We start from the raw sequence: 24,524 nt of genomic DNA, 5'->3' as shown, positions 1-24,524 counted from the left end.
TTCTGTGCTTCCTGCATTCTCTACTTCAGTGCATTGCCTCAAATAAACACCCTGAACTCCTTTCTGTGTTTTCTGCCTCCCTCCCTTCCACCAGTGGGGCCAGATTCGACTCCTCTAATTCTTTCTCAAAATCACTGCTTTGCAAATTGCAATAATAATTTTTTATTTAATTTAAAAAAAATTTTTTTATTTATTTCTGAGAGAGAGAGAGAGAGAGAGAGAGAGAGGCCGTGTGAGCAGGGGAGGGTCAGAGAGAGGGAGACATAGAATCTGAAACAGGCTGCAGGCTCTGAGCTGTCAGCACAGAGCCCGACTCAGGGCTCGAACCCATGAACCATGAGATCATGACCCGAACCGAAGTTGGACACCCAACCGACTGAGCCACCCAGGCGCCCCTGCAATAATAATTTCTTGATCCCTCACTGGAGGAAAGTTTGAGGGCTTAGATCAGTACTGTTTTCTACTTCTTGGCATGGCTTTGGGTGCAGAGTGGACCTGGAAAGTCAAGCTGAAGAAAGGAATTTTGGAAAACAAATCAGAATCAGTCCAGAAATGCTGCATCATGGCTAATAAGTCTATGACGAACCTTTACAATTAGAGGTAGTGATGCATTTAAGTTCCCTTTGTTAGTTTGATTACAATGGTGCTAACATCACTGTGAATTTTTCAATACTAGCAGCTCTCAAAAGTGGTATTATTCCCATTCCTGGGTCAATATAATAAGCTCAGATAATAAGGAGCATTAATATTTCATTAGAACACAGCCAAAAAATCAATGTAGGTGGCATCTGGACTGTTTGTTTTCACCATCCTAAAACTGATTTTAGTTTTTATGAAAATGAAGGCAAACACAATGGATAGAGAGATACCATCTTACATGAAATAACCGGGGGTTGAGGGAGTGGAGAGAAAGGGGGATACAGGGCCCGAATAGTGCCTGCGAGAGGAGGGGAAAGACTTAAAATGGTCATTTGCTCCATCAAAAACCCTTCGGCTTTAAATTCTTTTAAATTATGTATAAGCTAAATAAAATTTGCATTTGGAAAGGGCAGTTCTCAGAATTATGTACAAACACCATTTTTAGAATGTAAATACCTAAAGAAGTCTAAACAAAAAATTTTCTATGAAAAATACGACCTCCTAACAAGTGAGTCGTTAGGAGGTCTATTGCAAATTAGACGCAAATTACAACTCTTCAAGTCTCTGGACCACAAATTCCTCTGGAAAGCGTGGTTTCCACTGCCTCAAAAATTGTCACTTAGACTTCAGGTCTCGTTTCACAGATGGCGAACCAGATTCCCAAAGCGAGAAGTTAGTTCCCCAAGGTCAGGCCGAGTTCAAAGTGAACCAGAGTTTCGGTTTTGAGTCCAATCATCTCAGTGGAACACAAGAGGTTGTGAAATAATCAACCAGCTTGTTCAGTCAGACGTCTCTAGGATCAAACCAACCAGAGAACATTTGTGAGGGCCGTAGAAACCTCTGGAATGTGCTTCTGGTTTAACCGTACATGTGAAGGCCTCTCGGCCCTCAAGCGTTACTTCCGCCTCGCCTTGTTGAAAGGAGTGGATGACACAATCCTGGAGAGTTTTCAGAATTCAGTACCGACCTCCTGTGAAAATACCCTACAGGACGACTTAAACTTTCAGGCGCTGGGGGGCACCAGAACACTACTTTATCTAAAGAAGGAAAGACTTCACCGACCGGAAGTTCTCTTGCCCCCAACAAAGAGGGCGCCCGGTTACCTGAGCCAATCAGATCGCTCTACGCAACGTGAGCCTTCCGCCATCTTTGCCAGATAGCCGACGCCAAGATTGCTGACGTAGCCAATGAGCGCGGCCCTGCGTCGGCGTGCGTCTGGCGTCAGAGGCGGGAGGTGGAGCCAAGTTGGAATTTTGGCGCGTCTGGCTGTAGGACCGCGAGGACAGCGGAGTAGGGTAGGCAGCTGGGGTCTGGGTGAGTGGGTGGCCCTCCGAGGGTGAGACGGGGACCCGCGGGTCTGCGGGAGAGTTTGGGGAGCGAGGGCGAGAGGCGCGGAGCCCCAGGCGGTCCGGTGGGCGAGACTGGAATTGGGCGAGCGCGGTATCCGCGGGGCGGGGTGGGCGCTGGGTGCTGAGGGACCGAAAGGTAGGGGCTGCTCGGAGGCACCAAGGAGGTACCAGGCGTCGGGCCATCCTTTCTACTTAAGGGACCAGGTTTGGTTTCTTTCTAAAGTAATCTTTTAAAATGCCTTCCGTGGAGAATTTAATTTTTTCATTTTTTTATTTTTATTTTTNTCTGAAACAGGCTCCAGGCTCTGAGCTGGCAGTCGGCACAGAGACCGACGCGGGGCTGGAACCCACGAACCGCGAGATCATGACCTAAGCGAAAGTCGGACGCTTAACCGACTAAGCCACCCAAGAGCCTCTCATTTTTTTTAAATTCATGGTTTGCTAAAAGTTACTGAACGTGTGCCATGTGCAGGCCTCCAGACATTTATTACTTATCGTCGCGTGAAGCTTAGACTCTAAAGAGAGTAACATAACAAGTCCACCGCAGTGGGAAGTGCAGTGAAGTCAGGAAAAGGATGAGGTATGATTGGGCGCCAGGGGGCGCTCAGATAGGGTGGTCTGGAAGGCTCAGAACACTCCTAAGGGGAAACTGAAGAGTGAGAAGGAGCTAGGGGAGCTCTTTCCAAAGAGCCTGAGGCCTGACAGCACTCTGTGTTCAGGAAGTTGAAGGCTGGCTAGTGTGAGTACAGGTAGGCAAGAGAGAGCATATACACTTCCTCAGAGATTTTTGAATTTTGTCCTAATGACCATGAAAAATAAAGAATTTTAGTTAAGGGAGTACTACGATCTGGCTTATTTTCCTTGAAGATTACTAAGGAAAGAAAAGACTACTGTGGCTGCTACATGGAGAAGAGATTAGAGAGACAGAGGCCAATACAGGAAGCTCATGCTTCAGGCAGAAGATTGAGCATTGTTTTGGAAATAGAACCCATAGCAGTTTTTGGGAGACCCTGGATGAGGGCGAGGTTGGGGGGTGGGGAGGCCTAGGGAGGGTGGTTGGTTATAGAAGTAAGACCGTTTGCTAACCCTCAAGAAGCTTACACTCCAGCAGATTTCCCAGGAGACAACACAATGTGGAGCACACAATAGGTCCATGGAAATACTTGTAAAATAAATAAAAAGGAAGCATCATAATACCGGACACTGGACTTCCCGAAGTCAGCTATAGAAGCTCATGTTAAATAAGAGCCTAAGAAAGATTTATACTTTTTTCTTGCAGTTACTAAAATCAGTTAAATGAAAAAAAAAGGAAAGTTCATGGAATTTACCCTAATTAGCTATGCCGCCTCTGAGTTTCGCTCAGTAGATTGAATCAAAATCCTGATGTGACTAAGGGTGTAACTAAGTAGAGCCACACACTGGACTGCTGTGGATAAGGGAGCCATCAAATGTGTTACAGTAAATAACATGGGACAATAGCGCTAATATCTAGACCATTCTTAATAATACTTGTTCACAGTCTCATCCATGTGCTCTAGTACCCAACAAACTGCTCTATAGCTCAACTGAGTTTTATAATCATAGTTTGAAGACAAGATAAGGGTCGGGGGGAGTGAGAAATAGATTTCGGACGAATCCTGTTTCAAGTCCGTAGGATTTGTGAGATCCTAGATTCGTTGCATATGAGATGTAAGAAAGTGAGAACAATAGAAGGTGACTTTTCTAATTTTGATTTCATAGCCGAGATTCGACGTTACTGCCATCTCCTGGGCACTTGATTCTCATTCGTTCTCTGTCAAAACTGTGCTCTTGACAGCATGGATGGTAAGTTCTGGCAGTTTTCTCAAGTTCTGTGTGTTTCATGGAAAACCACCCTTTTGTCCATGGACTTGTTATTTGTTTTATTTTCAAAATAGTGAAAATAGCTACCTCACCCTCAAGTATTGTCTCAGTGGTTCACAGAAGATCTCACTTCAACTAGAGAATGTTACTTGTTTTTTTGGTTTTTGTTTTTTAATGTTTATTTATTTTTGAGAGAGAGAGAGGACAGAGTGTGAGCAGGTGAGGGGCAGAGCGAGGGAAAGACACAGAATCTGAAGCAGGCTCTAGGCTCTGAAATTGTTGGCTCAGAGCCCACCGTGCGTCTCGAACTCCCAAACCATGAGATCATGACCTGAGCTGAAGTTGGAGGCTTAATCAACTGAGCCACCCAGGAGCCCTGAGAATGTTACTTGTTTTAATCAGTTGGGATTTTTTTTTTCTCCTGGCAGCAGTGATTGTCTTTCATAATAATAATAGTTGGTATGTACTTACAGTGTGCTACACACTGTTCCCTGCTTATTATATATTAACTGCTTTATTCCTCTGAGTAGCCATATTTTTTAGACCAGGAGACAGATGTTTAGTAATTTGTCCCAGGTGAAACTGCCAGAGCAGGGATTTGACCCCAGGCAGCCTGACTTGAAGAGTTCACAGTTAATATTGAAGTCTGTTGAAGTCACTTCATTGTAGCCGAGTTAAATTCTTGTAGTCCTTTTTCATTTTGTTTATTTTGCAGGGATGTGTGCATAATATTTACCTAATAAAGAGGGGCTGCTCTGATGAGCAGAGCTTAGCCTGGGAGTCGCACAGCAGTGATTGTGCTGGCTGTAAAGAGACCCTGACAAATAACATGTGGTTTTTTCTGGTTGCATAATTGAGCTCATTTTCTGAAACTAGGTTCTATCTTTAAATCCAAGTTTATTACACTCTGCCCTTTTCAAAAAAAAGTAGAATCAAATATTATTGAAATTCTTCACATTGCAATAACATGTGACATTGATTGTACCTTTGGTATAATAGCATCCTGTTTCCTAAAATCATCAAATTACCTTCAGAGTGGTTAATATAAAGTGTAATTATTTGCTGTGAGACAGTTAAAAAAATAAGTGATGAATGGGTATGTGTCCTATAAGAAATCATTGTATCTAATAAACATTCATTTGGTTGGCACAGTGTTAAGAGTTTGGCCCAGTATAGACGAAATCTCAAAAAAAACATTTACTGGTGCTAGAGAAACACGGTTGAACAACATTCCTTCTTCCATTGTGGTACAGAGCAAGATAAGAACAAATAAGTAGGAAGATAACAGGTAGTTGGTAAGATGGAAGACAAGAGAAAGAATGTGTATGCTGAGGGGAATGCTCCAGAAGACAGGGAACCATGGGTGATGGGAGAAGAGCAGGTGATTGTAGGCTGACATCCTTGGGGATTCGAGAGGAAGAGGGTCTAGCATATAAATGAAGCAGGGAGATTGGGTCAGCATTACATGGAGAAGACAGGATTATTGGTGGTGACTTAGTTGAACCAGGCTGGCAGGCATCACATAGTAAGTCTTGGCAACATTTATCATCAACTATTGGTGGTGTGAGCCAAAGCCTCTTCCTCAAGTGTGCTGTCTTCAGCAGCTAGGAAGGCCTCTTGGCTCCCTTGAGGGAATGTGGCAGGTTCACCCAGAACACAGGGAGCCAGAGTGTCTCTTTGCTCTTGCTGCACCCTCCAGTTCTGCAGTGATTGTTGAGTAAGAAGTTCCAGCAGATCAGTATCTAACTTTAAGCCTTAGTTGGCTCTTTTCCATCTGGTAAGAGAGTGTAGGGTGGTGGAAATATTGGTTTGCTGTCCTAGAAATTTCCATCCTAAGCCAGGCTCCCGTGCTGGTCTAAGTCACCATATGGTCCTGAACAGACCCTTGACCTCTCTGGACTTTAGCTCTTGTCTTTCAAGTCAAGGGGGTGGGGGGAGTACATGAAATATCCTTAATGTATTTGCTTTAAAGTGACTCAGATTTTATAAAGGATTAATACCCAAACAGAAAAAAAAAATTAAAGAAGAAATCCTAAGGGCCAATAAATGTAAACAGTTATTTACCTCATGAGATTTGTGGAAATGCAAATCAAAACAGTGAGATGCCTTTTAAAAACCTCCATCAGACTAGCAAAAAATTTTAAGTGACATCAGATATTGGTGAAGTGGTAGGAAGAAGTGGCACTTGTATACCGTGCTGGTGGGTAGTAACCACTGTGGGAGCAGTTCGGCAGTATCTGGGCAAGTCAGAAAATGTGCACACCCAGCGGCCTAGCAATTCCACTCGTGATAGGTATTCCTGGGAAACTGACTGACATATGCAAGACGAAGTCATGATTGATGCATAATTTGTGATGGGAAAGAATTGGAAATAGCCCATATGTTCGTTATTGGAATATGGGTGAATAAAATGTGATAGTCTTACTATATAGCAATTGAAAGAAATAAACTGTATGTTTTGATTCAAATGAGTCTTACATGCAGTGTTGAATAAAACCAGAGTACAGAGGAATACATACAGTGTGAAACAATTTATGAATATTTTATTTATTTTTTATTGTTTATTTATTTTTGAGAGAGAGAGAGAGACAGAGCATGAGTGGGGGAGGGACAGAGAGTGGGAGATACAGAACTCGAAGCAGGCTCCAGGCTCTGAGCTGTCAGCATAGAGCCCGACGTGGGGCTCGACCTCACAGACTGCAAGATCATTACCTGAGCCAAAGTAAAACGCTTAACCAATTGAGCCACCCAGGCACCCTGAACATATTTTAAATCAATTAAATGCTGTGTATTGATTATGAATACTTATGTATTTATGTTAAAAATCTGAAAAATGGACTAGAATGATATACCAAAATTAGGATACTTATTATAGTAGGGCACGGAGGCAGTGGTTAGGGATTGTGATAAGATTTGGCATGATTAAAAAAACACCACATATCCACATTAAAAAAAAGATTTGGCATGATAAACTTTACAAACTTTTTTTTTTTAAAGCTTATCTAACATAAAGGCAAGAAGCAAATATGATAAATAGCTAATTCTGGGTGATGAAATAGAGTGACTTTTTATGTAATTCTTTGTACCTTTTCTACATTTGAAATTTTTTTTACCCTTCAAACAATTTTAAAAAGCTGAAATGCATGTGTTGTGTATTTTTGGTTTATTCCCTCATGGGTTGGATTTCACAGAGGTTAGTATACAGGAAGTTATCTCATTAGCTGAAATAGCACAGGTAGAAAGATCAGCCCAGTGCATGGCCCAGTGTGGTCACTACGCAGATGTCGGCCCCTTTCTCCTTAGCCCAGTGCCCTCTAAGCACTTGGGAAAAGAAAAGGTGGACACAAGATCAACAATTTTACCAGGCAAAATGGTGAATCATCTTAATTGCCTTATTAATGTTGAATTTTTTTTTAATAAATATTTTTATTTATTTCCAGGAGAGAGAGAGAGAGAGAGACAGCGTGAGCAGGGGAGGGTCAGAGAGAGAGGGAGTCACAGACTGAAACAGGCTCCAGGCTCTGAGCTGGCAGTCAGCACAGAGCCCGACGCGGGGCACGAACCCAGGAACCGCGAGATCATGACCTAAGTGAAAGTCGGATGCTTAACCGACTAAGCCACCCAGGCGCCCCATAATGTTGAATGTTTTAATTAACCGTGCTTGTCATTAGCAGTTTTTCTCAGGTAGCTTTACTTTCTGTCCTTTGTCTTTTTCCCCAGGGGAGGAAGATGATTTGTCTCTGCTGACGGCATTGCTGGAGGAGAATGAGTCAGCCTTGGATTGTGATTTAGAAGAGTGTCACCCTTTGACCCAGGGAGATGGCACACCTGATGTATTTGATGAGCTCTTTGATGCAGATGATGATGGTGAATCTTACTCAGAGGAGGCTCCTGATGGAGAACTGGGAGAGGCTGAGGACCGAAAGGAAAATCTGGCCACTCTCTTTGGAGATATGGGGGACTTAACAGATGAAGAAGAAGTTCCCACACGACAGTCACCTGAAAACAAAGTACCCACTCCTCCCAGTCAAGGGAAAACTAATCAAGAGTTGCAAGGTGCCCTAATTGCTTGCTTTTCTTATTACTTCGAGGTAGACTAGATGGAGCCTAACAGTTTTTATCAAAATAGTTGCTGAGTCAAGAGTGGAGATAAATAAATGACTTGGGGGCAAAATAAATTGTGGGAGTGAGTAGAGGAGACATTCACAGCCAACATGTCAGCATGCAGAGGCCCCATGTCCCAGTGTCTGTCAGCTGTAATTGGTTCTTCCCAGAATGGTTCTAATGTCTTTCATGCCTGTTATAGAAAAATCTTAACTTAAGAGACTTACATGCATGTGGAGGCCAAGGATGAGAAGGCCGACTTCTCCACATTATTTTTGGGCAGGAGACCATTTCTGAAGAGAAGTTTTGTGGAGTTCCCTTTATTCATGTCATTGTCTCTTACAGATTTTAAAATTTTAATAAAATTCAATGGTTGGCTCTTCTGATGCAAGAGCCAGCATTTATTATATTAATTACATTATTTGGTTTATGAAATACTAATCGTTCTTCTTGATACGCAAAAACTTGTTAACTGGGGATATGTATCTGTGATATTTGTCAGAAGAGCAAATTCAAAACGAGCTTAGGTATTAGAGATTTGATTACTGAAAATATGAAGTTTATTTCTCTAAGGGACCCCTTGAAGTGCAAAAGTCAATGATGAGTTCTCAGCATGTGATTATATTGTGGCTCTTGGCGTTTCAGGGTAGGGGAGTGGACACCAAAAGTAATTCCATCATTTTTATCCTGTATAATATTTCTTCTGCCCTGAGTCTTAAATTAATATATTTTTCTTTCCTAGATGAATTAAAGAAGTTGCAAGAACAGATGAAATCCTTACAAGAACAGTTAAAAATAACAACAATTACACAGCCAAGTCCAGCCCTTCAGCATAAATCTCCTGGTAATCAGACTATAATTCTAGGAATAGTGTACATCTCTGTTAGTAAGAAATTATAGGGGCACCTGGGTGGCTCTGTTGGTTAAGCATGCATCTCTTGATTTCGGCTCAGGTCATGATCTCCTGGTTTCTGAGTTCAAGCCCCACATCAGGCTCTGCACTGACAGTGCCAAGCCTGCTTGGGATTCATTCTCTCTCTCTCTTCCTGCCTCCCCCGCCCTGCTTGTGCTTGCCCACATGTGCCATCTCTCTCTTTCTCTCTCTCTGTCGCTCTCAAATAAATATATAAAAAAGCAGAAAGAAAAATTAGAGCATCACTTCTGCACTCAGCTGCTGGTAAAATAGCCTTTGAGTTCCTTTCTAAATTTCCTTGTTAATTTCCTTTTAATAACATAGCTAAGCCTCCACGTCCCCCTCTCAAGGAGAAGAAAGTTCAGAGAATTCAGGAGTCGACCTGCTTTTCTGCAGAGCTTGATGTCCCTGCTCTACCAAAAACCAAGCGGGTGGCTCGGACACCGAAGGTTTCATCTGCAGGTATAGTCCTCAGGACCTCCTCAGTTTTTCACTACTCTGGCTCTGTTTAAAATTCAGTTTCGTACTGTCATACTTTCAGGGGACAGCTAGGGGTCTGTCTGAATCCGCCCATTGAGAAAAGTAAGTTTGTTTGGGAATGACAGCCATATGCTCTATTTTGTAATCTTTCTCTACATCTCAAGGTGCTTAGAAAACCCTCAGGTACAGAATATGTATTTACTAAAACAATGAATTAAATGTTTTTGAAGCTCTACAGTCCTGTAGTTGAATTGTGGTAAGTAGAACCACTGGATTGAGTTCTCGTGCAATCCAGAGATCGAGTCTTTGGGCTTGTGAGTTCAAAGCACAGATTCCTTTTAATGGCTAGGTTTTATTTGAAACGAGGTTGTATTAAAGCAGAGGGTACATTCTTTAGAAAAGCGCAGAGCCTGCTTTAGATCCTCTGTCTTCGTCTTTTCTCTGCCCCTCCCCTACTCACACACACAATGTCTCTCTTAGAAATAAACATTAAAAAGTATTTAAGTGTTAAAAAAAATAATTTTCTGGAAGATCTAAGACAAAATGGTCTGGATAACATAGCTCAGAGTAAGCAGCATGGTACTGACCACTTAGGTTCCAAAAGGCCCTTTTGAATAGCAGTGGTGTATGATTTCATAGTAGGGAATAGCAGCCCTGAATGTTCAGGTTTCTTTAACCACAAATTATGTATTCCATGTATCTACTTATGAATGGCATCCATTCCATGACATTAGTGTGTCATTACGCAGTGTCCAGAGTTCTGAGGGAGTGGAGCTTGGGTATGCTTTCTAGAGATTCTCAAGTTCTCGGGTTGCCCTGCTTCCTAGCCTAGGAGCACTAATCCAAAGTCTCTTTGAGGGTAAACAACACAGTCTTAATTAAGAGAGTAAAGTTTTATTAAGGAAAAATATCCACGTTTTCTGAACTTCAGGAACATTATCAAATGCTTATAAATAAGAATAGTAACCACATCTGGGATATTTAATGCAAGCAAGTCAGTAGACTACCCTGGGCCCCCTAAATCCCCCTGACCCACCCTATAAATAAAATGTAATGGAACCAAATGGAATGAGATGAAACGCAAAACAAAGAAAAGGGACTTAACTTTGGATTTTCTTTAGGTAAAAGTTGATCTGTACACAAATCACTTATCATTGATCCCTGAAGGAGGGCTCTTAATCCCTTATGGAATCTACCACAGCGCTGTGTATAGGGAATGCTCAATGTCATTGCAGAAAGGAACTGTTTTTCAAAGCAGCACTGTAATACAGCCACCACAAGCCACATGTGGCTATTTACATTTATGTTAGTTAAAGTAAAATTAGACATCCATTTGATTAGAAGCCCTGTGGCCACCATATCAGACAGCATGGGTTTAAAACATTTGCATTGTCTCGGGAAGTTCTTTCAGACTGCACTGCAGAGATTTGGAGGGTAGTACAGATAATGGTCTTGTGGGCTTCCTTTGTTCTGTCAAGATTTGGTTATTGCATATTGATTTAAAAAGAATTCTATGAAAACAAATTTCGTAGGGGTCAATGTGATTTTCCTTTCGCTTAATTTTTATGTTAATTTTCTAGAGCCCAAAAGCTTATCTTCAGGGACAACAAGTACACTCTCCCAACCACTCCGAACTACTCCTGGAAACAAACCTAGTGGGTTGACCAGAGATCAGAGTGCAGGGACCCCCAGGAGTTCTGGAGAACCGGCTCAGACAGTGGTCTCTGTGGAAGCCTTCTCGGGCCTGAGACTCAGGTCAGTAACCATAAAGGCCTCTCACTCTGTTCTCATGCCCCCCACCAGATGCCTTGTCCTCTTTCCCGAGGAGTGAGCCTTCTAGAAATAATGTTTGTATAGCAAATCCACTTAACACCAACAGCTCTTGAACTTGACAAAACTTGGCAGTAAGACTAACCATAATATACAGTAGTTTGCTTGTGAAATGTTTAAAGAAGACTTTCCTGTTTACTTGATGAGTGAAAGGTAATGTATCTGTAAAAAGTAAATTAGCAAATAAATAACAGTGTATTTAATCAGAAACATTGATGGAGACTATTTTTAAATACATAAAAGTATTCACAGTTTAACCAGAATAGTAGCATCTTGTAATTAATGTTAAGAAAAATACCTGTGTTCGTTTTCTTTCTAATAACTTTTAAAGCAATTTTATGTCCTTTGCTTTGGTTATATGGGGAAATTAATATTCTGTGTTAAAATAGGAATAAATCCCAGGGTCAATTCAGTTCAGAGTCTGGACTTTTAAGTCTACCATGCTCCATGCCACTCGTCCATTTCATCTCCATGAACACTTCTGTTGAAGCCCAGGGCAGGGCAATAATCCTTACTGCGAGACCAGATGGCTTTTAGTACAGTCCATCTGTGTAGCTAGGTGCCAACCTTCTGGAACACCTAACCCTTGTCAATCTAAACTAAAACTGCTAAGATCTTGAATTGCACATTATTGGGGGTTGGGGGCAGGAACAGGTAGGTGCCACCACACAGTAGAAGTATATTTAAAGACTTCACACTCTTCCAAAATCAGAAGAAAGTACTCAGTGTCTTAATGATATCTGGGAAAGTCTATGGTATGGAATACAGCAAAAGCTGTGGTTCTCAGTGAGGGTGTTGGCAAGGTTTTTTCCAAGGTAAATGTTCCCCTCCAAAGATGATCCTGTCTGCTGCAACAAGTTCTCAGTTGAAATCACCCACAGATAAAGATGTTGCGAATATGAGTCCACTGCACAGGTCGATTGAAGGGGGTAGACAAAGTCAGAACTACTCAGCTAGAGCTTCTGAGTGGCCTACAGATTTAAGGGATCACACAGTTGTTTGCATCTCTTTGTAATTGTAATACCAGGATCTCAGGCCCTAAAAGCACTCCAAAGGGCAGTGACATGATAGTAACCTGTTAACTCACAGAAATCAGGCACGGAAAGGGTTTATCCACCTACATTGTTTTTCTCTGATTGCTTCAGAGTTAGCTCTACAACTTTCCATGCGTAAAGTCTTTTGAAATAGTCAAAAGGCATGTTTTTTCTGTTTTCTCTTGTCCTTGAATATATAATATGACCAAGTAGGGAATAGATATTAATATTCTAATATTCTACACATTAATATTCTAAAAAACAACTTTTGCAAGTCCACAAGTGTTTGGCCAGTTATTAGGAATAAGAATATATTCATTGAAGCCTTTATTGTTGTATGGAAGTGTTAGGTTAAAAAAGTCCAGTCAGAGGGGCGCCTGGGTGGCTTAGTCGGTTAAGGGTCCAACTTTCGCTTGGGTCATGATCTCGCGGTTCGTGGGTTCGAGCCCCACGTTGGGCTCTGTGCTGACTGCCGGCTTGGAGCCTGGAGCCTGTTTCAGAGTCTGAGTCTCCCTCTCTCTGACCCTCCCCTGCTCACGCTGTCTCTCCCTCCCTCTCTCTCCAAGAAATAAATAAAAATGTTAAAAAAAAAAAAGTCCAGTTAGAAATTGTAGACCCTATGAAATTCTTGCAGAATTGATGAAATTTAAATATCTTATTTTGTAGTATCAATTTATGATTTTGTATTAAAGTCAAAGAGGTCACTTTTAAAAGAGTATCATAACATAATTTATGAGAAAAAGAGTGTATGATATAAGCCCCACTTCTCTGTCAAAGGAAGCACAAACCCAGCTTTAAGAATTATCTTATTTATCGGCCATAAAAATCTTTGCCTTAGGGGCGCCTGGCTGGCTCAATTGGAAAAGCATGCAACTCTTGATCTTGGGGTCATGAGTTAGAGCCCCATGTCAGACATGGAGCCTACTTAAAAAAAAATCTTTGCCTTGTCCGTACTACATAACTAAGCCTCCCTGAGAACAGGGACTACAGAGAAAATTTGTGCCCGTAACATCTCTTCTAACCAAACTGCTACAATGCCAGGCAATCTCTGCTTAGAATAATAATCTAATAATTGCTGGTTTCTTGACCCAGGCGGCCTCGAGTGTCCTCCACAGAGATGAACAAGAAAATGATCGGGCGAAAACTGATCAGGCTTTCTCAGCTCAAGGAAAAGATGGCAAGTGAGAAGCTGGAAGAAATAGACTGGGTGACTTTTGGGGTTATATTGAAGAAAATCACTCCACAGAGTTGTAATAGTGTAAGCATCTTACTGACTTCTTAGCTGCTCAGTCACAAACTGACAGTGAGGACTCATGTTCTTGATTTTTCTAGCCCAAGCCCATTAGTAGTTCATTTTGAAATAGCTGCTCCTAAGTTCCCAGGTTGCCTCACTTTGGTTGGATTGCTGTCTGAGAGGGATGTATGGAAAGAGTGCCCTACTTACAGAAGATAATTGTTGTACAGGGTCCTTGGGCTTTTCCCTGTATTGTTTTTGCTGCATTTCACTTGTCATTGTTTTGGTGACACCTGTGGTTGTCCCAGTGACACTGTAATCCCACTTGTGGAGAAGAGGCCAAGTTCACAGACCCTCTGGACAGCCTAATGAAGTAAGAGGGCAACTGCAGAAATTCTGAAATTGCCGACCTTGTGAGCGAGTGGAACAGTTGTAAAAATCGCAGTTGACTGAGGCATAACAAGATTACCTTGTGGCCTGGTGGGTCACAAGATCTGGGTTCTAAGCCTCATTCTCCCTTTAACTATGTGGATTTAGGGTGACCTTTAATCTTTAAGGACTTCTGGTTCCTTATTTAAAATAAGAGCAAGGAACTGGCTTTTGATTCTATCAGAATTCTCTCCCACCTCTGAAAATGCTCAGGTCACGATCTCATGGTTCAGGGGTTCGAGCCCCATGTTGGGCTTTGTGCTGACAGCTCAGATTCTGGAGCCTGCTTCAGATTCTGTGTCTTTCTCTGTTCCTCCCCCGCTTGTGCGCGCGCGCGTGTTCTCTCTCTCTCTCTCAAAAATAAACATTTTTTAAAAATGAGAAAGGTAATAAATACTAAAGCCTAGAGGGAGGATTAATTTATAATTAACAGACATTCTCAAGACTGTATATTCAGGGTGGATTATATTTATATATTTTTCCACAATAGAGTACTTGAACCATATATAGAGACACTATAGCCCATTGTGCAAAATTTAGTAAAAATAAGGGTTTTTTAAGTAAAAATAAGATTGTCTCCCTCTCTCTGCCCCTCCCCCACTCATTCTCTCTCTCTTTCTCTCTCTCTCTCTCTCGCTCTTGCTCTCTTTCTCTATACACACACATATATACAACATATATATACATATATGTGTGTGTGTATATATATAACATCAAAATTTCTTAAAAAATATTTTTAGTAAAAATAAGAATAAATTTTTGTTCCAGGGGAAAACATTTAGTATCTGGCGACTGAATGATCTCCGTGACCTGACGCGGTATGTGTCGTTGTTCTTGTTTGGAGAGGTTCACAAACAGCTCTGGAAGACTGAACAGGGTGCTGTCATAGGGTTGCTCAACGCTAACCCCATGAAGCCCAGGGATGGTTCTGAGGAGGTAAAAATCTTTCCGTGGTTTTCTTTCTTTGCTTTGTTGTTTTGTTTTTGCTTTTTGTTCTTTGCAGCTTAGCCAAGTTTTATGAAAAACATTTTGTACTGGTCCACCCCTGCATCCTGAGTCATACTTTTATGTTCCAGTCATTTGGTTTTTTTTTGTTTGTTCTTTACCCACCAATATTCTGAGTTTCCACCTACTCTTAAGTGTTTTCTCACTTTACTTTTATCGTTCCAAATTAGTTCCAAGATTCCTGGAGTGTTTTGAATTATTATATTCAGATTTCCTTAGATCTTTTCCATAGATTTCTGTGGCTGCACTAAGAAGGTAAGATTTTATAGGTGAGGGGCCTTGGCTCTATTCGTTAGTACAGCTGTAGCTGCAGCTCAGAATCAGAATAAAGTCCTCTTCTCAAGCAGCAGTAGAGCAAACCGAGGTCTCCTGTGAATAGCAGCAGATCTTCCCTCCACCTGACCCACAAGAAGCATCATTTTGTTGTTACTACATATTATCATTAATATAAAACCAGAGAGTGAGAGACAAAGTTACTTCTTCCCTTTCACCGGAGAATGGCAACAAATCTTCATCTGTTGGTTCAGAAGTGTTTGCAAGTAACAAAAACTTCCCTACTGTTTCTTTTAAGGGTAAATAGTGGGGTTGGTTTTTCTCACGTAATAAATAAGCCCGATATAGGCAATATAGTGATGTCAGGGTCAATGTCTGTGAGCCTCTCAGCCACCTCCTCTTGGCCACTGGATGGCTTTGAAGCTCTCGCCCTCACATCGCCTTTGAATGCAGGAAGTGAACCAGTCCCACTCTGTCTGCTTTTTTGAGGAACTTCTGCCTCAGTCTCTTGGCCAGAACGCAGTCACATGACCATCCCTAGCTGCAAGGGATGCTGGGAAAACAAAGCAGGATCCTTCACCTGAGGCTGAGCATTGGCCAGCCCACAGGAAATGTGGATTCTACAGCAGAGATGCAGGAGAGAATGGATATTGTGTAGAGCACTGAACGTGTCTTCTCTACCTCCCATTCCTAAAGTTATTTTTTAGGGTCCTGGCTTCCAATTCCTGTAGACTCCTAACGCCTTGCTAACTCCCACCAACCAGCCTCTTACTCATTCTTGCTGAGGAAAGACCTTACCTTTGTCTGCTTTTAAGTCCCGCCCCGTGTCTTTTCTGCAGGTGTGTTTGTCGATTGATCATCCTCAGAAGATCTTGGTCATGGGTGAAGCTCTTGACCTGGGAACCTGTAAAGCAAAGAAGAAGAATGGACAGCCATGTACACAGACTGTTAATTTGGTTGGTTTCTATTCTGTTGGGATGGTTTCTGCTAACTAAAGACAGGGCTAATATGAATAGATTGTAGATAGCCTAGCTTAGAACTGAAAGGAAGCACCAAAGTAAGAAAATCCAGTGTGTGGTTAATGCCAGTTTAAATAACTAAGGATGAGGGAAGGATTTAACCTTGTAGGAAAGTGTTCTTTTGTTGCCAGCTCACTAAGAGGTATGAGGAAGATGGGATTTTAGTTTGCCCTCAATTCTGAGTAGTGACAGAGATCAAACACTGTGATGAAATACACTGAAAACCTTATTTTAGTCTCTTAACTTCAACATGTGTTTTCTTAGGACATTTTTTTCCAATGCTTGTTTATTTATTTTAATGTTTATTTTTGAGAGAGGGGGAGACACCGTATTCAAAGCAGGCTGCACGCTCTGAGTTGTCAGTACAGAGCCCAACGCAGGGCTGGAACCCATGAACCATGAGATCATGACCTCAACCAAAGTTGGATGCTTGACTGACTGAGCCACCCAGATGCCCCTATATTTATTTATTTTGAGATAGAGAGTGTGCGTGCAAACAGATGAGAGGGGCGAGAGAGAGAGTTCCAGGCAGGCTCCACGCTCAGAACAGAGCCCAACATGGGCCTCTGTGTCATCACTGAGATGACCTGAGCTGAAATCAAAAGTTGGATGCTAACCAACTGAGCCAGAGCTGCTTAAGAAATAGTAATTATGATAATTTGAGATATAATTCACAAACCATAAAACTCACCCTTTTAAAGTGGACAATTCAATAGTTTTAATACTGAGTTGCAACCGTTAGCACTGTATAATTTCAGAACATTTTCAGTACTGCACCCCCTCACCCCCCAGCAAAAAACCCAAACCCATACTCATTAGCAGTCGCTCCCTATTACCCTCTTCCCTCAGCCCCTAGTAAGCACTGTACTTCCTCTCTCTCTGAATTTGCCTCTTCTGGACATGTCACATAATGGAATTATACAATATGTGGCCTCTTGTGTCTGGCTTCTTTCACTTAGCATCATGTCTTCAGGATTCATTCGTGTTACAGCATGTGTCGGTACTCATTCTCGTGTTGTGGTTGGATAATATTGCATTGTGTGGATATCTCAGTTTTGTTCATTCATTAGTTCGTTGCCTGCTAGAGGCATTCATGTAGCAGTTACTGTGTGGATGTTACGTTTTCAGTTTCCCTGGGTATATAATTTCTGCGTTGCATGGTAACCCTGTGTTTTGGCTTTTGAGGAACCACCAGACTGGTTTCCAAAGTGGCTTTTGCATTCTCCCCAACGGAGAGAGGCGCTCCATATTCTCCACATCCCTGTCAGCACCTGTTTCCGTCCATCTCTGATGACAGCCATCCTAGTGGGGGTGACGTGGGGCTACTTTGAGCTCTGAAAGAATTAAATGGCAAGTTTCATCTCCATTTAGTTCCCTCATTCCTGCCTAACAGATAAACTGCTGAGCAGGAAATAGCAGGAGGTGGGGAGTTGGAAAAAGAGCCTTACAGATCTCCATACAGGAACACAATCATTAAAACCCCATTGTCCCTGCAAATAGGGCTCACCCAGTAGAACATGAGCATGTTGTTTTCCTTTTTTTTCTTCACTTAAGAAGTGGCATTTCTCTAAGGGGCAACCAGAGAAATAGAAAAGTTTCACTGACACTGATGTTGGTATATTTGTATATCAGTGCATACTGAGGTAAAATTCACATAACCTACAGTAAAGCATTTTAAAATGTACCCTTCAGTGACACTCCTCATGTTTACTTTTATGGAACCACCCGCTGTCTAGTTTCAGAACCTTTTCAGTCCCCACAAAAACACCCATACCCATTAAGTCACCTCTCCCTGTCCCCCGCACCTCCATCCTCTGGTGATGTGGCCTTTTGTGTCTGACTTCTTCAACTTAGCATGTTTTCGAGGTTCATTCTAGAAGCTGATGTTCTTTCTGTTGTAGAAAGAGGTCATATGGGGTGAACAGTATCACTTTTTCATCGAACTAGAGCTTTTAAGGTCTAATTTCAGTAAGCCTCTGCATACCTGCCCTTTAGGAATGGCCTTGGAGGTCTCTAGGGGGCTCTGCACTTAGAATAGTGCCCCATAAGGGCACCTGCAGGGGGCTCAGTCGGTTAAGCATCCAGCTCTTGGTTTCGGCTCAGGTCATGATTTCCCGGTTTCATGAGTTCAAGCCCCACATTTGCCTCTGCACTGGCAGCACACAGAGCCTATTTGGGGTTCTCTGTCCTCCCTCCCCCACTCGTGCTTTTTCTCTCAAAATAAATAAACTTAAAAAAAAAAAGAATAGCGCACCTCAAAACTGGGCAAAAGGACCAGTGTTTATTGACGCTGTCCTCCCTTGTGTGTCCCTAATCCTGTTGCCACCTCCCTCCCTTTCGCAGAATGACTGTGAGTACTGCCAGTACCACATCCAGACCCAGTACAAGAAGCTGAGCGCCCGGCGAGCCGACCTGCAGTCAACCTTCTCTGGGGGACGAATTCCGAAGAAGTTTGCCCGCAAAGGCACCGGCCTCAGAGAACGGCTGTGTCAGGATGGCTTTTACTACGGAGGGGTTTCTTCTGCATCGTATGCAGCCTCCATGTAAGACATTCTCTGGGGCGCCTTTTGGGACAGGGATCTTGCTTGGCTCCTTATAAGAAGAAACCCAGGGGTTGTACTCTTCTGTGATGGTCCTGGGAGACTTGTACAGGTGTTATCTTTCATAACTCACTGCCCGGCACAAGGTAGACCAGGACCTCCTCTATTCCCAGGTAGAGAGGAGAACCCAGGGGGAGAAATTAGGTAAGTCGTGTCCTGATGGTCTTTACCTTGGACCCCACACTTCTTTGGCTTCTAATGTACGTAGTGCAACTTTGTCAGGACTGGCTGTCTGGCTGTTAAAAAGTATGTTGGCCTTCTTGAAGTCATTTACTTCACAAGTGAGCTGTTAAACCTCTTGGAACCCACATTTAACTCCATGAATCGATAGCAACAAAGCCTTAGGCGTGGAGTGCTGCCGAGGCAGACATCCATGGCCTCTCTTCTGGGGAGCTCAGGCCCTGCATAGAGTCCCTAAACTAGGTGATCAATGGCAGTGTCACTGTATTGTAGGCACATCTGAGGACAGGCGGGGACCTGGCACAAGTGAGCTACCATTGGTCCAAGAACAACAGATTTTGTTCCCAGTCTAATGGAAATTGGACAAGAAGACTCTCATGTCCTACCTATCTTGTCAAATCAAGCACATTTTTAAGATTTAAAATAATTTCTGTAGTTTTCCAAACTGCAAAAAGCAATACCTCTTTCTTATAAAAAATATATATATATATATAGTTCAGCCAAAAAGAGACAATAAAAACCATGTATAATCCCACTACCTGGATAATCATTAGTTCTTTGCTGTATGTGAATACACACACACACACACAACACACACGTACACAAAGCTGAATAGGCTTCTAGATGTTTTTTTCCCATGTATATCAATTCCTAGTAATATAAAATAAGATCATAATGGACCTATACTTAGTAACTTCTTTTCCCCACATAAAATAATTAACACTTTCCTTATCGAATGTACACACACAGCATTATTTTTAGTGTCTATGTGGTATGTTTTTAGGTGAGTCAGTGATAAAACAATTCCCTGTGGGTAAACATTAATGGTGTTTCCAACTTTTAACATTACAAACAATATTTTATCCCATTAAGAACCTGAGTTTTTGGGGGTGCCTGGGTGGCTCAGTCGGTTGAGCATCCGACTTTGGCTCGGGTCATGATCTCAAGGTTTGTGGGTTCGAGCCCTGCATCGGGCTCTGTGCTGACATCTCAGAGCCTGGAGCCTGCTTCAGATTCTGTGTCTCCCTCATTCTCTGACCCTCAACTGCATGTTCTCTCGCGCGCGCGCTCTCTCTCTCTCTCTCTCTCTCTCTCAGAAATTTAAAAAATTAATTTTTTAAAAAACCTGAGTTTTTGCATAGTCTTTATTTATTTTAAGATTAATTCCTAGACTGCTTGATTAAAGTATTGGCATATTTTTTATTTCTTTTGCCATATTGCTTGTCCAGAGTGACCTCACCCAGAGTTGCAGGTTGCCTGATGTCATGTATTCACCAGCTGCGCTGTAAGACTGTGATATTAAGGAAGTTTCCTGAGAGAGTTCTGTGAGAAACTTCTGACAGTTTGTAGTAAATGAAGATGTCTGTGCCTTTATCTCATCTAAACACTGAAGTGTCTTGACTTTCCTTTTGGTGTGACTCTTATCATTTCAGTGCAGCTGCTGTTGCTCCTAAAAAGAAAATACAAAGCACTCTGACTAATATGGTCGTCAAGGGGACAGACTTGATCATTCAGGAAACCCAACAAAAACTTGGTAACTGTTTCTCGATGCTGTATTTCTTTCTGCAGCCTAATTATCTAGTCTTTAGGATTGAAAGTGGTCTCGGTTCATACACTAAGTTATAAATACTCCCTCATCACTATACTAAGTGAGTGATGTGGCCTAAACTGAAGGGATAGCTTGGCTGGCAGCATCTTAAGAAAAAAATCAACATATTATCATGACTGAGTCTTTGCCTGGTATGCTTCATAAATTTTCTTGTGTCTCGTTTTAACTCCTAATGTCCAGCGTTAGAATCTGTGGTATCCAGTTCCTGGTCAAACTCATCAGTTACCTTTTCATGAAAACAAGTCTAAATCAAAGAATGGCACCTCTGGCCTTTTCACGTGGGGCTTTGTTCCTAACAGTGGTGAGGGCCCAGCATGGACCCTACCCATAGTGCGCAATCCAGACATTGTTTATGAAATGAGCACACAACACCAGTGGTAATCGTCACTAGAAGTAAGATCTATTTGTCCTGACATCAGAAGTCCTACTAGTCTGCTGTTAGAGACTAAGGATTCATTTTTCTTTTGGCATTCCATCTACTTCATTTTCAACTGACTTAGTTGTGAATCCAGAGTTTAAAAAGTGACAAGTCACAAGGGGTGCCCAGCTGGCTCGGTCAGTAGAGCATACCACTCTTGACCTCAGGGTTGTGAGTTCAAGTCTCACGTTGGGCGTGACCTCAAACTGTCTGAACTAAAGTCCTCTAAAGCTGATGCTTGTATATTCCAGGAATACCCCAGAAGAGCTTGTCTTGCTCTGAGGAATTCAAGGAACTGATGGACTTGCCTACATTTGGAGCCAGAAACTTGAAACAACATTTAGCCAAAGCCAGGTCATCATCAGGTAGAGTCAGCCTTCCCCTGCTCTGGTGCCCACACCTGTATCCCCGCGTCCCTGGGAGCGCCTCAGCCTGTGGCTTGTGTTTTTAGGGCTGACAGGGAGCCTGAAACCTGCTTTCCAGTCCGTCTCAGCATCAGCCCTCTTGAAGCAGCAGAAACAGCACATGCTGGAGATGAGGAAAAAGAGATCAGAAGAAATACAGAAACGGTAAGAATAGGTTTGATATTCCATTTAGATAACCCCTCTCAGGGATCCTCAGAGCGTCTTAACAGATTTCCAACATGTAGCTTCAGAGTTTGGATGGTTGGCTACCTTTTTAATTTTAACCTAACCTAAGAAGAAAGCATTTTAGGTTCTAGATTTCTGACTCAGGCAAATGAATCTGAGACCAGGTGGCACAGGTTATAGTAACTGTCACCCGGGAAGAAGAGAAAGAAATGCTTAAAGAGGGTTTTGTGCAAGGGCACCTGTTTCCTCTCATTTCTTAGTTCTGCCACAATTAGTGTTGTAAGTACAGGCAAAGCCAGTGAGCAGATTTTGCAGTTGTTCAGGTAAATGATAAAAATGAGGCCAGGAGAGTGGAATCATTCTAGTGGCAAAAACAAGTGGAAATGGGTGCAGAAGGTGAACACATCAAAGAATCTTGAACTCAAGTTCTCAGAATAGTGAAAGAGTGGGGTTCACAGATGCCCATTGGGTATAGAGCGCCATGCTGTGTCCTGCGTTACTGTGTCTCACTCGTCCCTTACATTGACCGGTGAGGTGCTCTTTTCATAGGCTTTGGGGTTTTTTTTTTAATGTTTATTTTTGAGAGAGAGAGAGTGAGAGCGAGCGAGCAGGGGAAGGGCAGAGAGAGAGGGAGACACAGAATCCAAAGCAGGCTCTGAGCTGTCAGTACAGAGTATCCTAGTCTTGTGAGTGATAGAACGGAGTGCCAGAGAGCTGGTGGGTGATGGAGCCTGTTTTGGACACATACCTGACCTACTCCAGTTTGAACCAATACACTGTCCCAAATCTGGGCCACTAAAAGATGGTTCAGTGAACAGGAGAGTCAACTTTAAGTCACAAGGAAATTCTTTGGAAAAATCCGAGCATACATTTGGCCTCAGGCAGGTGAGTTTGAGCTACCAATGGAATATCTTTAGAAGTATGCATTATGTGGCTACAGATGAGCTAAATAATTATATGGGAGCTGTGGCCTTGTGTGAAACAGGGGGCACTGTCCTTTTAATGGTATTACTTAGGGCACCTGGTTGACCCACATCTCACCTTCAGGACTGCCTTCTGTAGAGGCACCCGCTAGAAAGCTAGTTGGCAAAAACACTCATCAGTTCTAAGTTGGTGAAACAGTGTATTCAATGAAAAATTAGTTAAACCAGAGTTATTAAAGCCAGTGTTTTTCTTCCTGTGTGCTAATCTGAATTATTGACCAAGGAGGGGACTATTTTACAAATAACTACTTATCAGCGGGTCACCTGCCAGCAGTCTCCCAGGTGTGCACATTGTGTGACTGCATATTTCTTTAAAGATTTCTCCAAAGCTCGAGTGAGGTTGAGAGCCCGGCTGTGCCACCTTCTTCTCAACGGGCCCCTTCTTGGTCTCCGCAAACGGGGACTGAGTTCTCCAGCCTGAAAGGAACACCAGCCACATCGATGCCCAAGCTTGGGCGAGGCGTCTTGGAAGGAGATGATGTTCTCTTTTTTGATGAGTCACCGCCACCAAGACCAAAACTGAGTGCTTTAGCAGAAGCCAAAAAGGTAAGTGGCATCTTTTCTCAACATTTGAATTTACATTCTGTAGAACGTCACTGGAATTGCAAACTTTATATATCTATGACCAGGAAAGACAGACAGTAATAGCTGTTTATTGATCATGATAATTAGACTCAAAGGAATTGTAAGCAATAATGGTATCAACATAATGCCATTAATTTATCTTTACCCATTCTCAGTGCTGTTCCTTATACAGCTTAAGGAGATTGCTTAAACACTGGCCTGAGAGAGACAAACTCTAGGAATTGTTGAGGCAAGACTGTAAAATGGTGGTTTGAAGAATCCTTCTTTAAAAGAACTCTTACATAGGAACTAAGTTGCTCTGATTGATGTAGGAGTTGAGTGCTCAGAATCTCCCCTCTCCACTTCCTGAGTCACCCTGAGCCCCAACTTGAGCTTGTCTTCTCTTTGTTCTAGTTAGCAGCTACATCCACAGTAAGGGCAAAAGCTAGTCATAAGCCAAAGCTGTACCTGCAGTAATAATAATGATAACAGTTGGTTGTGTATCTGTGATCTATGTACATGTGCCATGTCCTATGTATAGGTTCATGCTTTGCATGCATTCTCTCATCCCATGCACACAGGCTAGGTAAATGCTCTCATCTCCATGTTAAAGATGTAGAAACAGACTGAGAAATTAATTTGTGTTAAGGTTACAAACTAGTAAGTGGCAGAGCTAAAATTCTCTCCTAATTCTGTCTGATTCCTTTTTTGTTGTTGTTGTTGTTATTTATTTATTTATTTTGAGAGTGGAAGAGAGTATGAACAGGGGAGGGGCAGTCAGACAGAGGGAGAGAGAATCCCAAGCAGGCTCCACACTATCAGCACAGAACCCAACATGGGACTCGGTCCCACAAACCTTTAGATCATGACCTGAACCCTCATCAGGAGTTGGATGCTTAATCGACTGAGCCACGCAAGCACCCCTCATTCTGTTTGATTCTAAAACAAACTTCCAAAATGTTTGTGTGATTCCTCTATGGGTTTTGAAGCCCACAGTGTAGCTGATGTGAAACTATTGATATTAAAGTAAGCTGAAACATTAGTTATTAGTTCATAGACCTGTCTCCATGCTTTAAAATTTTAATAAGTGGGTTAATAATGCTAAGCAAAGAGAAGATCTATTTTGTCAGTTTCTATGTGAGGACAGAATTCACTGACTAATAACTAGAAGAGGGATTTAGAATTATAGATACCAATCCCATCTTTAAGATTATAATCTCTTTTTCCTCCTTCCTTCTAGTTAGCTGCTATAACCAAACTCAGGGCAAAAGGTCAGATTCTTACAAAAACAGACCCAAACAGCATTAAAAAGAAACAGAAGGACCCTCAGGATGTCCTGGAAGTGAAGGAACGTGTAGAAAAAAACAACACGCTTTCTCCTCAAGGTACTGTGGATTTCAGAGTTAGCAGTGGGAATGAAGCCATCTGT

At 42.2% G+C, this 24,524-nt stretch overlaps 1 protein-coding gene across 4 annotated transcripts in view; it reads left to right on the top strand.

Annotated features, from left to right (window-relative positions):
- The first annotated feature begins 1,886 nt into the window (after window positions 1-1,886).
- MCM10 (minichromosome maintenance 10 replication initiation factor) overlaps window positions 1,887-24,524 on the top strand; it is a 46,890-nt gene continuing 24,252 nt past the window's right edge. For 3 of the 4 annotated variants that reach the window (XM_077758490.1, XM_077758493.1, XM_077758491.1), the window contains exons 1-15: window positions 1,887-1,934; window positions 3,729-3,812; window positions 7,551-7,886; window positions 8,677-8,778; window positions 9,172-9,309; window positions 10,908-11,082; window positions 13,284-13,449; window positions 14,623-14,790; window positions 15,972-16,088; window positions 18,495-18,694; window positions 20,365-20,465; window positions 21,210-21,323; window positions 21,410-21,527; window positions 22,849-23,077; window positions 24,336-24,480. In XM_077758490.1, coding sequence (XP_077614616.1) covers window positions 3,806-3,812; window positions 7,551-7,886; window positions 8,677-8,778; window positions 9,172-9,309; window positions 10,908-11,082; window positions 13,284-13,449; window positions 14,623-14,790; window positions 15,972-16,088; window positions 18,495-18,694; window positions 20,365-20,465; window positions 21,210-21,323; window positions 21,410-21,527; window positions 22,849-23,077; window positions 24,336-24,480 — 2,116 coding nt within the window. In that variant the 5' untranslated portion in view covers window positions 1,887-1,934; window positions 3,729-3,805. Of the gene's footprint in view, window positions 1,935-2,144; window positions 2,193-3,728; window positions 3,813-7,550; window positions 7,887-8,676; window positions 8,779-9,171; window positions 9,310-10,907; window positions 11,083-13,283; window positions 13,450-14,622; window positions 14,791-15,971; window positions 16,089-18,494; window positions 18,695-20,364; window positions 20,466-21,209; window positions 21,324-21,409; window positions 21,528-22,848; window positions 23,078-24,335; window positions 24,481-24,524 lie in introns of those variants that run through there. The other variant, XM_077758492.1, reaches the window with a different exon arrangement.

Source organism: Crocuta crocuta, unplaced genomic scaffold (assembly GCF_008692635.1).
Source record: "Crocuta crocuta isolate KB4526 unplaced genomic scaffold, BGI_CrCroc_1.0 scaffold32, whole genome shotgun sequence".
NCBI classification, from domain to species: domain Eukaryota; kingdom Metazoa; phylum Chordata; class Mammalia; order Carnivora; family Hyaenidae; genus Crocuta; species Crocuta crocuta.
Note: the sequence above shows the minus strand (reverse complement) of the source record. Positions and strands in the feature narration are given on the sequence as shown.